The 12,661-nt window shown below is 65.6% G+C and overlaps 3 protein-coding genes across 3 annotated transcripts in view; 2 read left to right on the top strand and 1 right to left on the bottom strand.

Annotated features, from left to right (window-relative positions):
* Positions 1–1,897: 1,897 nt before the first annotated feature.
* Positions 1,898–5,260, top strand: EMIHUDRAFT_100904 (hypothetical protein; the record flags this gene model as incomplete). The annotated part of the gene is made up of 4 exons (XM_005777569.1): positions 1,898–2,498; positions 2,562–4,117; positions 4,241–4,414; positions 4,844–5,260. 4 exons carry the CDS (start codon positions 1,898–1,900, stop codon positions 5,258–5,260), a joined length of 2,748 nt encoding a protein of 915 aa, XP_005777626.1.
* A 1,268-nt stretch (positions 5,261–6,528) lies between these two features.
* On the bottom strand, positions 6,529–7,818 carry EMIHUDRAFT_206360 (hypothetical protein; the record flags this gene model as incomplete). Its single annotated transcript, XM_005777568.1, has 1 exon — positions 6,529–7,818. One exon carries the CDS (start codon positions 7,816–7,818, stop codon positions 6,529–6,531), a length of 1,290 nt encoding a protein of 429 aa, XP_005777625.1.
* Positions 7,819–8,462: 644 nt separating this feature from the next.
* The window catches only part of EMIHUDRAFT_100902 (hypothetical protein), a gene marked incomplete at both ends in the record, with an annotated part of 6,911 nt that continues 2,712 nt past the window's right edge, over positions 8,463–12,661 (top strand). The window contains 4 exons of the mRNA XM_005777567.1: positions 8,463–8,928; positions 9,455–10,687; positions 10,729–10,988; positions 12,372–12,574. Coding sequence (XP_005777624.1) covers positions 8,463–8,928; positions 9,455–10,687; positions 10,729–10,988; positions 12,372–12,574 — 2,162 coding nt within the window. The remainder of the gene's footprint in view (positions 8,929–9,454; positions 10,688–10,728; positions 10,989–12,371; positions 12,575–12,661) is intronic.

Here is a 12,661-nt window from a genome sequence, read left to right as displayed (position 1 = left end):
TCTCCGCGCCGTGCCGTATCAGCGAGTCGACCACCCGCTCGTGGCCGTGGCCGGCGGCTAGCGTCAGCGCGGTGCCGCCTTTGTTGTTGTGCAGGTTGATCTCCGCGCCGTGCCGCATCAGCAGCTCGACCACCCGCTCGTGGCCGTAGTGGGCGGCGACCATCAGCACGGTCCAGCCGGTGCAGTTCTGCCGGTGGATCTCCGCGCCGTGCCGTATCAGCAGCTCGACCACCCGCTCGTGGCCGTTTCCAGCGGCGGCCATCAGCGCGGTGACGCCGTTGCTGTTCTGCAGGTTGACCGCTGCGCCGTGCCGCAGCAGCAACTCGACCACCCGCTCGTGGCCGTACACGGCGGCGCCCATCAGCAACGTGAAGCCGCTCGCCTTGCCTCTCTCGTACGTCGCGTCGGCCCGCCCGCCACTGTCGAGCCACGCCAGCACCGCCTCCTCCTCGCCTCGCTCCGCTGCTGCCACGACCGCTTCGGGGGCTGCCGCGGCACTGCTCGACACCACCGGCGACAGATTACCCGGCCGCACCCGCACGCTCTCGCCGCCGCCCTCGAGCGCCACAGCGTACCGCCCGCCCTCGAAGCTCCGCGCCACGCCCCGCTGCCCGTTCAGCTCGGGGCGGGAAGAGAGCCCGCCGAGCACGACGCGCTGGCCGAGCAGCGGCGCGTCCACCGCTGCCGCTGCCGCGCCCGAGGAAGCGCCGCCCGCCCCTGCCTGGCCGTCGCTCATGCCCCTCGCACAACAAAAGAATTTTTCAGCCCACGCGCACAATCCCTCCCTTGGCTTGTCCGTTTTCTTTCTTTTTTTACACTGGGCACGGGACTGGCGCGCACTGGCACTAACACCGCAACAAAAGAATTCGCAAAGATTGCATTGTTTTCTTTCTTTCTGGCACAACAAGGGCGCTGGCGCACACTAGCACACGAATCCACCACGAAAAGAAAGCGCGGCCGTCCGAGATCGCACGAGATCGAACGAGGTCGCCCGAGATCGCATTGCGACGCGCGAGGTGGGTGTGCGGGATGTCTGTGCGCTCTCTGTGGTCCCGAGTAAGAATATCGGCCCCGACAGCGATGTGTTTGTTCATAAGCTCAAAAAGAAAATGGTCGTACAGGGTGAAAAATATCCAAACGGACGCCACCGCCTTGCCCCTACGACCAACTCCCTCGGGGCGCGGCTCTCGATTCATTCCACAGGTCCAAGTGTGCACGTGGGTGAGGCAGCAGCGCCACGCAGCTCTGGAAGTGAAAGAGCCACAGGAAGGCGTCCGCTCAGCCCAAGCCGCTCCTCGGACAGGCGTGCTCGCTCGATGTCGGCGAGCGCATTGCGCACGCTTTGGACGGTGGCAAAGCCAAAAACACCGATGGTGGCCGTCCGCTGACGAGTGACGTGAGTGGTGGCATCGGTCCCTAACCTGTCGCTCGCGGTCCCTAACCCAAAAGTGGTCCTTCGCGCTTTGGTCCCTACAGTGGTCCCACAGTCTGTTGCGGGCATTAAGAAAACGTGGCAAAAAGAAACCCTACCAAGCGATTTCCGCGAAAATCTTAAGAAACCACGGCGCGCCGCAGGCGCGGCCCCAAGAAAGGGCCCACACACGAGTGTGAACAGGAGCCCCGCTCAAATCTGCGGTGTTCTGGGCGGTGTGGAGGTGCGTGCGTCTTCCTGTCATCCCAAGTGGGTGGCAGACTGCGGACTGGAGACATCGCTCACTCATCGGTCCAGCGCTTCCTTATTGTCATTTTACCTAAAATTTCCTAGATCCCGGCTGACCTAGGGTGCCGGCCCGCGAACCAAAGAAACCACGGCGCGGGGTGGTGGGGTGGGTGGAAAGGCTTAGAAACGGCTCGACGGGGTGGGGACGAAACCCAAAGAAAAAACGAACTTCCCGCGATGTACATGGTCCCTCGTGCGAGCAGCAGCAGCGCAGCAGCAGCAGCAGCAGCGCCAGCCGCGGCTTACAACCAGGCGGTCGGCGTCGCGGTGGACGCGCTGCTCGAGCGGGCGCCCAACCCGCGCCGCTGCGAAAGAGGCGAGGTCTTCAAGGGCCCGGTGACCGTGCTCGTAGATGTGAAGGATGAGAGCGGGGCAGTGATCGGTCAAGTCGAGCGCCCCATCACGCTGTCGGACGCGAAGAACGCGAAGGGCGGCTTCCACGCAAGGGTCCAAGCCATCAACGCGTGGCTCGCCGCGGCGCAGCCCGATGTACCGCTCATCCCCGAGTACTGCGCCTGCTGGGCCGCGCCCGACGCCTACCTGCGGACCGACAAGGACGGCAAGCGGGAAGACGAGTGCATGGCGGACTTCCCCTCGGAGAAGCGGTGGAGCGGCGAGTGGTGGCGCTTCTGGCGGGAGCACATCGAGCCGGCGATCGCCGGCAAGGTTCCGGGACCCCCGCGCAAGTCGGTGTACCAGAATCTGTCCGATCTGCGGGAGGGTCCGGCGAGCGGCCACAGGGCCAAGCGGCAGAAGCTGGGCCCGGCCGCGTCGCCAGGTGTTTCAGCCCTGCTCGCCTGTAGATGAGCTGTCGCCCGCTAACGTCTGACCTGGCGCGCAGGCGCGGCCGGCAGCCATTCGGCAAGCGCGGCCGAGCCGCTCGTGGGCGCCGTGGTCCCGGTGCACGGGCCCGGTGAGGCGGAGGGTTTGCGCTTGAACCCGCCGGCGCCGGCGCAAGCGGCGGTGGCGGCGGCGCGGGCTGAGCGGGCCGAGCCGCCACCCGCCGCCGCGTCCCCGCGGCGCCGCACCAAGGCCGGCAGCGGCGGAGGCGGCGGAGGCGGCGGCGTGAGCGGGAGCTGCAGCGGCGGGAGCGGGAATAGCGCGAGCGTCGGGAGCGGCGAGGGCAGCGGAGGCGGCGAGTACGAGGCTCCGGCTCCTCCTCCCCGAGCGGTGGGGGGGGCGGCGAGGGCAGCGGAGGCGGCGGCGGAGGCGGCGGCGGCGGCGGCAGGACAGCAGGCTGCGCAGGAGCCGCTAGTCGCCGAGGCGGAGGGCTTACGGCTGCACCTCTCGAGCAGCAGTGCCACCGGGTACAGGGGCGTGTTCAAAAATGGCTCGCGATTCCAGGCGAAACAACAGGTGGACGGAAGGCAGGTCGACCTCGGCACCTTCGGCACGGCGGTGGAGGCGGCGGTGGCGTATGCGCGGGCGGTCGAGGGATACACGCCAGCAGTGGCAGCCGAGCCAGCGGCTGTGGCTGCAGAAGCGGAGGTGGTTGCAGAAGCGGAGGGCTTGAGATTGCACCTCTCCAGCAGCAGTGCCACCGGGTACAAGGGCGTGCACGAGCAATCTGGCCGCTTCCGGGCGAAGCACAAGGTGGACGGAAGGCATCAATCCCTTGGCTACTTCGGCACGGCGGTGGAGGCGGCGGTGGCGTATGCGCGGGCGGTCGAGGGATACACGCCAGCGGTGGCAGCCGAGCCAGCGGCTGTGGCTGCAGAAGCGGAGGTGGTTGCAGAAGCAGAGGACTTGAGATTGCACCTCTCCAGCAGCGGTGCCACCGGGTACAAGGGCGTGTTCAAAAGTGGCTCGCGCTTCCAGGCGCGGCACACGGTGGACGGGGAGAAGGCCTACCTCGGCACCTTCGGCACGGCGGTGGAGGCGGCGGTGGCGTATGCGCGGGCGGTCGGGGAATACCAGCCTCCGGCTCCTCCTCCGATTGTGGCTGCAGAAGGGGAGGTGGTTGCAGAGGCAGAGGGCTTGAGATTGCACCTCTCCAGCAGCGGTGCCACTGGGTACAAGGGCGTGAGCAAAAGTGGCTCGCGCTTCCAGGCGCGGCACACGGTGGACGGAAGGCATCAATCCCTTGGCTACTTCGGCACGGCAGTGGAGGCGGCGGTGGCGTATGCGCGGGCGGTCGGGGAATACACGCCAGCGGTGGCAGCCGAGCCAGCAGCGGTGGCTGCAGAAGCGGAGGTGGTTGCAGAAGCGGAGGGCTTGAGATTGCACCTCTCCAGCAACAGTGCCACCGGGTACAAGGGCGTGAGCAAAAATGGCTCGCGCTTCCAGCCGCTTCCTTGGGTGGACGGGGAGAAGGCCTACCTCGGCACCTTCGGCACGGCGGTGGAGGCGGCGGTGGCGTACGCGCGGGCGGTCGGCGAGGCGCCGGGCCAGGCCGAGGTGGCGGCAGCAGTGGCGGCGAGGGCAGCGGAGGCGCAGGCTGTGGAGGCGGCTTGCGGCGCAGCGCGAGCCGGGTGCCCTGTCCAGGACACGTCCACGACACGTCCTGGCCATGCCCCGTAGGCAGCCAAGGCGGTGCGCGTCGCCAAGGCCGAGCAGCTGCGGCAGCTGCAGCAGCTGCGGGAGCGGCAGCTGCAGCAGCTGCGGGAGCAAAAGCGACGGCTGCAGGAGCAGAAGCCGCTGCTGGAGGAGCAGCGGAGGCGGGCCGCAATCGAGGAAGGGAGGCCCAGAAGCGGAGTACATTTTCTCGTATTCCAACCAGCGCTCGAGAGGACACGTACTCAGCCGTATTCGGCCGTCTTCCGCTGCATTCGCTGTTCTCGTAGCCCCTCGTATTCACGCGGTGCTACGAATGCACTGCACGAGACCGTCTACCCGCCTCGAGGCTGCGTGTTCGCCACGTAGGACCAGAGGCGACTCTTCGAGGAGGTGGAGACACACGCACACGCACACGCACACACACACACACACACGCACGCGCACGCGCGCGCACACGCACACGCACACGCACACGCGCACACACGCATCGCTCACCCACGCGCACTGGGCCTTGCACTTCTAATGCCACGAGGCTCCCGTCTTCTAGACGTGGAGTCGCGAGGGCCGCCCCCCCTTGCCCCACCACCCTTGTGTGTGGAGAAGTTTACCTTACCTCACCTTACCTAGGCGGCCAGCCGCCAGCGCCAGCGCCAGGCGGGCGGGGGCGGTGGGAGCGGCGGAGGGGGAGGGAGCGGCGGCGGGAGCGGCGGTGGGAGCGGTTGCGGCGGCGGCGGCGGCTGCGGTGGGTCCAGCAGCGGCGACGCAGGGTCGAGCGGCGGCATCGTCGACGTCGATTGCGCGGTGGACGCTCTCGTGGCGGCGGTGCTCGCTGGAGCCCCCCGCGCTGTGCAGGACCCTTGGGGCTGCCTTGGGCTGCAGCGGTTGACGGGCCGCGAGGCGAGCCGGAAGCGGTACCTGCAGCTGGTGCGGCGGCTCCACCCAGATCGGTGCGGCCACCCGCGCGCCGGAGAGTGCTTCGCGCTCGTCGAGGAGGCGTGGCGAGCCATCGAGGCGCGCGGGGAGGTCGGAAGGAGCGCCGGATAGCTTCGGCGACGTTCACACTTGAGGCAAACCCCACTTTGGGACCTATTTGAGGCGGTGTGGCGGCACTCACAGGGCACGGGAAGCTCTCCCGCCGCGTCTGCGTGGCCCGCCCGAGCCGCGGGGAACGGCGCGCGCCCCTCCCGGCGGAGCTGGGTGCGGCAGACGGGCCCACGGGTCGGTTCCGGGCCGATTTGGGGCTGTTCTGTGTAGTTCTGGGTCAAAATCGAGCTACACAGTTAAAAATCTCGCCCCGACGGATGATACTTTCTTGGAGCACTTGGAGTGCAGTCAGTAACCGCACATCCAGCAGGGCCGGGGAGCTAAGAAGCGCACCCAGCGGGCCGGATGATTGGCATCGGGTTACGGGCTAGAGAGCCCTAGCCCCGGGGGTGCGCGTTCGCAGGGAAAGCCTTCAATTGATTTTTCTAGCCACGATCCTGCGCCATCCTCGCCCGGGCCCGTGAGGCCATGGGAACGCCCTCGGATTGTACAGCATCCTCCACTAGCCACAACCGCGGGCCCTCAACGTCAACCGCATATCGGTGTCGCGGGCAAAAATAGCCTTCAGACGCTGTCTCTCGTCGCTATAAATCGGCGCGACGCGTACAACGGCAACGCATGCCCACGCTGCGGGTGGTTTGCTGCCCGCTTGGGATGGTAACGTGCCTGACGACGCAATGTATCGACTCGACCAGCTTCGACCCTAGGCCAGCAGGCGGTGGGAGCTGTTCCGCTCGAGCCGCGAGACGATGAAGCAATGGCGCAGCGGTAATGAATAGTTGATTTTGAACACGATTGTTAGACGGCGTGAAAAATCAAGTATTCATGAGATACGCGAGGAGCAGCGCAGGTTGCTACAAATCCCAACGAGGATCACGAGCTCGCCCGACGCGTTCAAAACAATGGTATTGCTAAAAATCTCTCTCTCGCGCGTTCAAGCGGGGCTTAATTGAAAGGCTTGCGTTGCCTAACATGTGTTGGGACTGCTCCTTTGTAGAGCCGTACCCATCTCCTAGTGTCATAATGGTCTCTCTCTCTCTCTCTCTCTCTCTCTCTCTCTCTCTCTCTCTCTCTCTCTCTCTCTCTCTCTCTCTCTCTCTCTCTCTCTCTCTCTCTCTCTCTCTCTCTCTCTCTCTCTCTCTCTCTCTCTCTCTCTCTCTCTCTCTCTCTCTCTCTCTCTCTCTCTCTCTCTCTCTCTCTGGAATTCTCGCTCCTGAGAGCGCGAGTGAGTTTGTGTTGTCAACGTGGTACACATGAGACACATACCGCTAGCGCAGTCTCGCCCACGGGCCCTGCCCGGCAGTCCCGCTTGACTTTGTCCGCCTCCGCCCGCCCCCCGCGCTCCATCTCGAGAGCACATCCAGCACCACGCTCCTTCGCACGGCAGGGCTCTCAGTCTTGCCGCTAAGCCCGGCGCTCACTCTCACGCCCCCGTGGCTCCCGCGCTGGCCGCTCCGCTGCGGGGGGCCCACTGCGCTGCCGCCGCGGCTGGCGCTGGTGGCCCAGTGCGAGGCTGGCATCCTCGCCCCTCGGCGCTGGCTGAGCCGCCACCCCACGCACATGACGGCGGGCAGCCCAACGCACAGCGCAAGCAGCCCCGCCTCAAAGACGCCGGGCCGGTTGCCTTCTTGGAGCAAGGCGACGAGGGCGGCCCAGCACACGCCAGCGTAGCATGCCGTGCGCGCGTGGTTGAACTCGTAGTTCCGCGCCTTGCCGAGGCAGGGCTGGAGGTAGTAGCATGCGGCCAGCAGCGAAACGATGACCGCTATCGTGAGGACGAGGAAGGCCCGTGGGCGCGGCTGGGCCAGCAGCGCGTACAACGCCGAGACGGCGATGCGCGCAAAACAGTCGACCACCTCGAACCTCGGCAGATAGTAGAGCTCCGGCGACTGGTCCCCCTTGGCAGCCGCGTGGCGGAGCCCGAGGGGTATCAACGTGACGAGCAGGCACAGCGAGATCGGCAGGTAGAGGAAAGCGTGTTTGCCACTGAAGCACACGATCTCTTCGTCGTCCTGTAGCCTTTGGCTGTCGCACGCTAGCATTTGAAAGCACGCCTCGAGGACCGGGATAAGACCCCACTCCAGCAGGATCGTGCCAGAGTGCTCAGAGGTGTGCCTTCGGAGGAGGCGCGGCAGCCGAATCTTCAAGGCACGGAGTGCGGCGAGGCAGCCCGCGGCGATGTAGACTGCGACCAGAGCGCACCACCAACCTAGAAACCACTCGTGCGACTGCAGCGACGTCTGCAGAGATCGGAACAGGCCAACCACCACTGGCTCGACGTCACTCCCAAATACGGCTAGCATCCTGACGCACCGGGCGATACTGTCCTCCGAGATGGTCATCGCGACTAGCTGGCAGAACTCGACGGCGATTCCAATCCGCTCTCGCTTGCGCCGCCGTAAAAAGACTGCCTGAGCCTCCCAAGCGAAGGTCTCGGAGAGCGCTCGGCGGGTATCTTGCCACAGACGCCACCGCTTCGCCACGATCCAGAAGTGGCGGAGCCAGACGAGAGAGTACAGAAGGAGGCCAAGGTGCAGGGTGTGCGTGAGGCTTGACATTGCGTGAGCTCGCTCGCCGGGGGCGCGCGCTCGCCTTGCAGCTGCGAGTCGCCGGGGGCGCGCTCGCCTATCCAGCTGAAGCGCCCGCAAAAAAGAATTTTTCGGCAAAGCAAGAATTAAAAGCACCGCACACACCAGGGGAGAACGAAAGAAATTTCTTTGCGAAAATAAAAATCAGTACGTGCGAGGAAAAGATCCAGGTTGTCCGAGGAGGCCACCGGCCAAAAGCGCATGTCTTGAAGGTCCGATACTGGAAGCCCATATAGGCACCTTACACTCCCCCGCAGTATCGCACCTCTTGAGCGACACTACGTTTCCGCAGCTGGGGATTCTCCGGGTACCCCTCTTTGTACCCGTGCTGGCCGGATTCCTCCTCCGAACAACTCAAGTTCGATCGGCCCCAGTCTCGAACTGGCAGCCACTATCTCACCGGAGGTACCATGTCGCATGTGGATACATATATGTCGCTGACGCCGCCCTCACCGGTCGCCCACCGCCACCGCTATCACCGCCGCCGCCCTCGCTGCCACTTCACATCGCCGTCGTCCTCACCATCGCCCATAGCCACCGTCATTAGCACCAACACCTCCCACCAGCGTGCGCCGCAGGCCTGCAGCGTGCGCCGCAGGCCTGCAGCCGTCGCGATGAACCCAGAGCTGCTGATGCAGATCTTGTCCTTCCTATGGGCCTCAGGGGCTTTCTGCTCGGTTTCGGCTCACCATCTGCAAAGAGTGCCTCATGCGGGACCTGCGCTGCCACGTCGCGGCGGTGCCGCTGGCGAGGGCGGACGCCTCCGAGGAGGCGCACGGGTTGATTCCGTCGGGCTGCGACTTATTCTCGCGGCGGACGTGCTGTACTCGCCCGACGCGGCGGAGCAGGAGGCGCTGCGCGGCGCGATGCTCGCGCTGGCGGCGCCGCGGTGCGCGCTGGTGCTGCACGCGTACGAGGAGCGGTGGGACTACGTGCACGAGCCGTGGCGGCGCTCGCTGGCCGGCAGCGGGCTGCGGCTGCAGAGCGAGGAGGAGCTGCTCCTGCCGACGACCGGCGCCGACGGAGCGCCGACGCTGTTCAGCGCGCCGTCCGAGCTCGGATCGGTTGAGCGCCGGGTGGGTGAGGGGGGGAGAGGGGGCATGTGGTTGTGCAGGAGATCTCGAGCAAGAACGTGTTTCTTTTGTAAGGCACATAAAACAAACAGAGCGGCCGCCCGCCGCGCGACGGCCACTCCCCCACCACCGTGCCACCCCGGGTATGCCAGCGCCCTGTCCCTTGCCCTCTCTCCCCTAGCTCTATGTATGTATATAGAAAGATGAACAACAGTCAGGCTCGGACTGGACACCAACGCGGTATGGGTGGACGCGAGACAGATGATGACGACACGCACGAGCGACACACAGACACAAACAAGCTCACAAGACACACAGCCAGCTGGCTGCCACACACCCTGAGTTGGCGTACACATATCTCAAGGCCTCTAGCTCTTAGGCCCGCGATTTCTTCCTGCACGCGACTGCTCTCCGTGATTCGTCTCAGAGCTGCTTGGCAGCAAGTGCTGTGCCTACAGTGGCTTCAGGAGCCAAAAAATCATTGCGTTCGGCGCAAATGAGTACGCGAAAGGGCGGCGACTATCGCCGTAAAGGCTCATCTCGTAAGGAGCTGGCCCGAAACCAGTATGCGGCAAGCCTGCGCCACATTCAGCTCTCGCAATCAGTGGCTGTCGCCGACGCCACCGCCGCCATGAGCGAGGCTTCGGCAGTGTCGGCCTCAGCATCCAAGAGCGCGCCGCCCGCCGAGCCTGCCGGCGAGACGAGGCTCTGCGGCCGCACGCACGAGCGCGACGGCGGCGCCATTGGATGCGTCCTGCCTGCTGGCCACGCTGGGCAGCACGCCTTCACTCTGCAGGGCAAGCGGGCTCGCTGCGTAAAGCGCCCGTTCGACCCGTCTGATGTCGAGGCGGAGGAGCGCAGCAAGGGCGCTTCGAGACAGGACGGCGAAGAGTCGGAGGTGGAGGTGGAGGCGGCGGCAGGAAAGGCGGCGCCAGCAGGCTCGGAGGCCATGTCTAGCCAGGAGGCTCCGGTGGCGGAGGCGGAGGGCTTGCGCTTGCATCTCTCCAGCAGCAGCACCGGCTACTTAGCCGTGTACGAGCAGTCTGGCCGCTTCCAGGCGCAGCACAGGGTGGACGGCAGGCACGTCTACATCGGCCTATTCGACACAGCAGTGGAGGCGGCGGTGGCGTATGCGAAGGCGGTCGGCGAGTACCATCCTCCGACAGTGGCTGCGGAGGCGGAGGGCTTGCGCTTGCACCTGTCGAGCCGCAGCAGCACCGGCTACAGGGGCGTGTACGAGCACTCTGGCCGCTTCGCGGCGAACCACAGTGTGGACGGAAAGAACGTCGCCATCGGCACCTTCGACACAGCGGTGGAGGCGGCGGTGGCGTACGCGCGGGCAGTGGGGGAGGCGGAGCTGCTGGCGGCGGCAGGCGGGCATGCCGTCAGGGAGAAGCGGGCGCGAGGAGCGACAGACGCGGGGCGAGGTGGTGGTGGCGGCGGCGGCGGCGGCAGCGGCGGCGGCAGCGGCGGCGTCGCGCTGTCATCCTCGAGCGACGCCGCGCCCTCTGCGCCCGACGCGAGCGTTCAACGCGAGGCGGCGGGGGCGGAGGGAGAGGACGATGCGGTGGAAGTGGAGGTGGAGCAGGAGGAGGCGGAGGCGGAGGAGGAGGAGGCGGAGGAGGAGGCGATGAGCGACTACGACGATGGGGTGGAGGAGGTGGCGCCGCCGCTTCAAAGCTCCGCCGCTGCCGCTCCGTTGCTGGAAGGCGGCGACGTGCAGATCTCTGCCGCATCAGGCGCTTCGGAACTAGTCAATGATCAACGTGAGATTATCCTCACTCACTCCGTTGCTTGCGCCGCACAGGCTTGCTGCCCGAGCACTTGCCGCACCAGCGGGCGCTCTGCCCACTCCACCCCTTCCATGCGGCCGAGAGGCCGGTCGCGGCGCCGGTCGATGGCAATGAGGCGGCTTGCCCCAACTGCTATTGCCTCATCTGCGATGCGCGCGTGTCCGAATGCGGTCACTGGCGGGGCGGCGACGCGCCAGCGCACTGCAATGCGCATAGCAGTAGCGCATTGTGGCGCCAGAAGCGCATCAATGCGAAGCGGCAGCGCACGCGCGCGGTGCGGGCAGCGCAGGCGTTGGTCGACCCGCAGCCAGCGATGCCTTTTCGATCCGGTCTGAGGAGCGGGCTTGGGTGAGGTGCGTCGCACGTCCAACTATGCTGACTGGATGGTGTCTCTGACTCTGTCCCGGTCGCCGCGCAACTATCGCAACTGTGTGGTTTGTGGCTTTTCATCATAGATCATTGATCGAACGGTTGTTCGGAAGATCGTCGTTGTGGCGCTGTGGGAACATCCCCAGGGCCTCCAGGGCTCGCACCTCAAGCTCTCATAGTGTGAGTGAGTGAGTGTGAGTACACACACACACACACACACACACACACGCTCTCTCATACCGGGGAGCAGGTGCGTGTATTTTCTTCTCAATAACAAGGCTGGGAACGGCGCGTTGAGAATCCAAGACCAGGCTAGCCAGCTCTAGGCCCGGAGACGCGGCGACGCGTGCCTTACCTCTTGCGTCGTCCGGGGTGTGTAGCGCTGCGATTTAGACTGTAGAGGTAATTTGGGGCATACGCTGGCGCGTTCGTGGAAATCTTCTCTGCTACGTAGTACATATTTTGATCCACTCACACAGCCCTCTCTCCTCCCTCTATCTCTCACACAGAGCACACACGTCAGAGAGCAGAGGACCGCGCGCTCAACGCTCGAAGTTTGAGTGCACAGATGGGGATAAAGCAATGCGACAGCTACGCTACAGCTACAGTACACGCAAGACAAAGTCCTGTGAGTTTCTTGTTTCCCGGACAAATAGTTAGAGGCTGCGCAGGCCGTCCCGTTTGCATAAAAAACGCCCGCGGCCCGGCCATGGGCCCGGCGCCAGCGCTGGCCGCTGGCCGCTGCGCGCGCCGAGGCTCTGTCTCACTCACGTGCCGCGTTATGTGTCACACACGGCGGCTTCTGCCACCTCTCGATCGGTTCCACTTTCTACGCACACCCACCGGGGAAGGGCCCCAGAAGGGGGGACGGTCCGGGCGAGTGTGCGGAGCTCCTGCGCTAGTATGGGCACCCTGCACCCTCTATCACAACACTACTGACCCTGGCCATTAGAGCTGCCAGGGATAGCGTCAGGAGCTGGTAGGAGTCAAAACCCCTCATATTTGAGACATCGTGGCCCATATACTCGCACAACGAGCCGCCCCACCCCGGTGCCACCGCGCAGCGACCAGCGTCGACGCGGCCGCGCACACCGCTCTTGCTCCGCTCGGGCCCACCGCCCCACCCAGCAGAAGATACGTAACGAGACTCAGCATACAGTACACAACAAAAGAGACACGTCCGGGCATGCACACCCCACCAGCAGAGCACCCCGTGGAGCCTGGACCGAGGGTGGTGCTGGTGCAGGTCGATGATGAGGGATGGGGTCGACCCACTGCGCGCGCGCAGGGGCGGCGGCTGCGCTCTCACCGTCGAGCCGGCGCCGACTCCGGGCACCACACCCTCGGCGAGGCCGGCCTGCGAGCGCTGCAGAGCGGCCAGCGCCTGCTGCTGCTGCAGCAGCTGCGCCTGCATCTGCGCCAGCACGTCCTGCGTCTGGGGCTGCTGCGGCGGCTGCGGCGGGGGCGGCGGCTGCGCTGCCGCTGGCGCAGGTGTGTGATGGGCATCACCGCCCGTCGCAGCGCGGGGGGCAGCGGGGCGCGGCGCGTGCGCGCTCTCGCGCCCTCCCTTGCCCTTGC

Source organism: Emiliania huxleyi (genome assembly GCF_000372725.1).
Source record: "Emiliania huxleyi CCMP1516 unplaced genomic scaffold EMIHUscaffold_26, whole genome shotgun sequence".
NCBI lineage: Eukaryota > Haptophyta > Isochrysidales > Noelaerhabdaceae > Emiliania > Emiliania huxleyi.
This window is presented reverse-complemented; position numbering and strand designations above follow the sequence as displayed.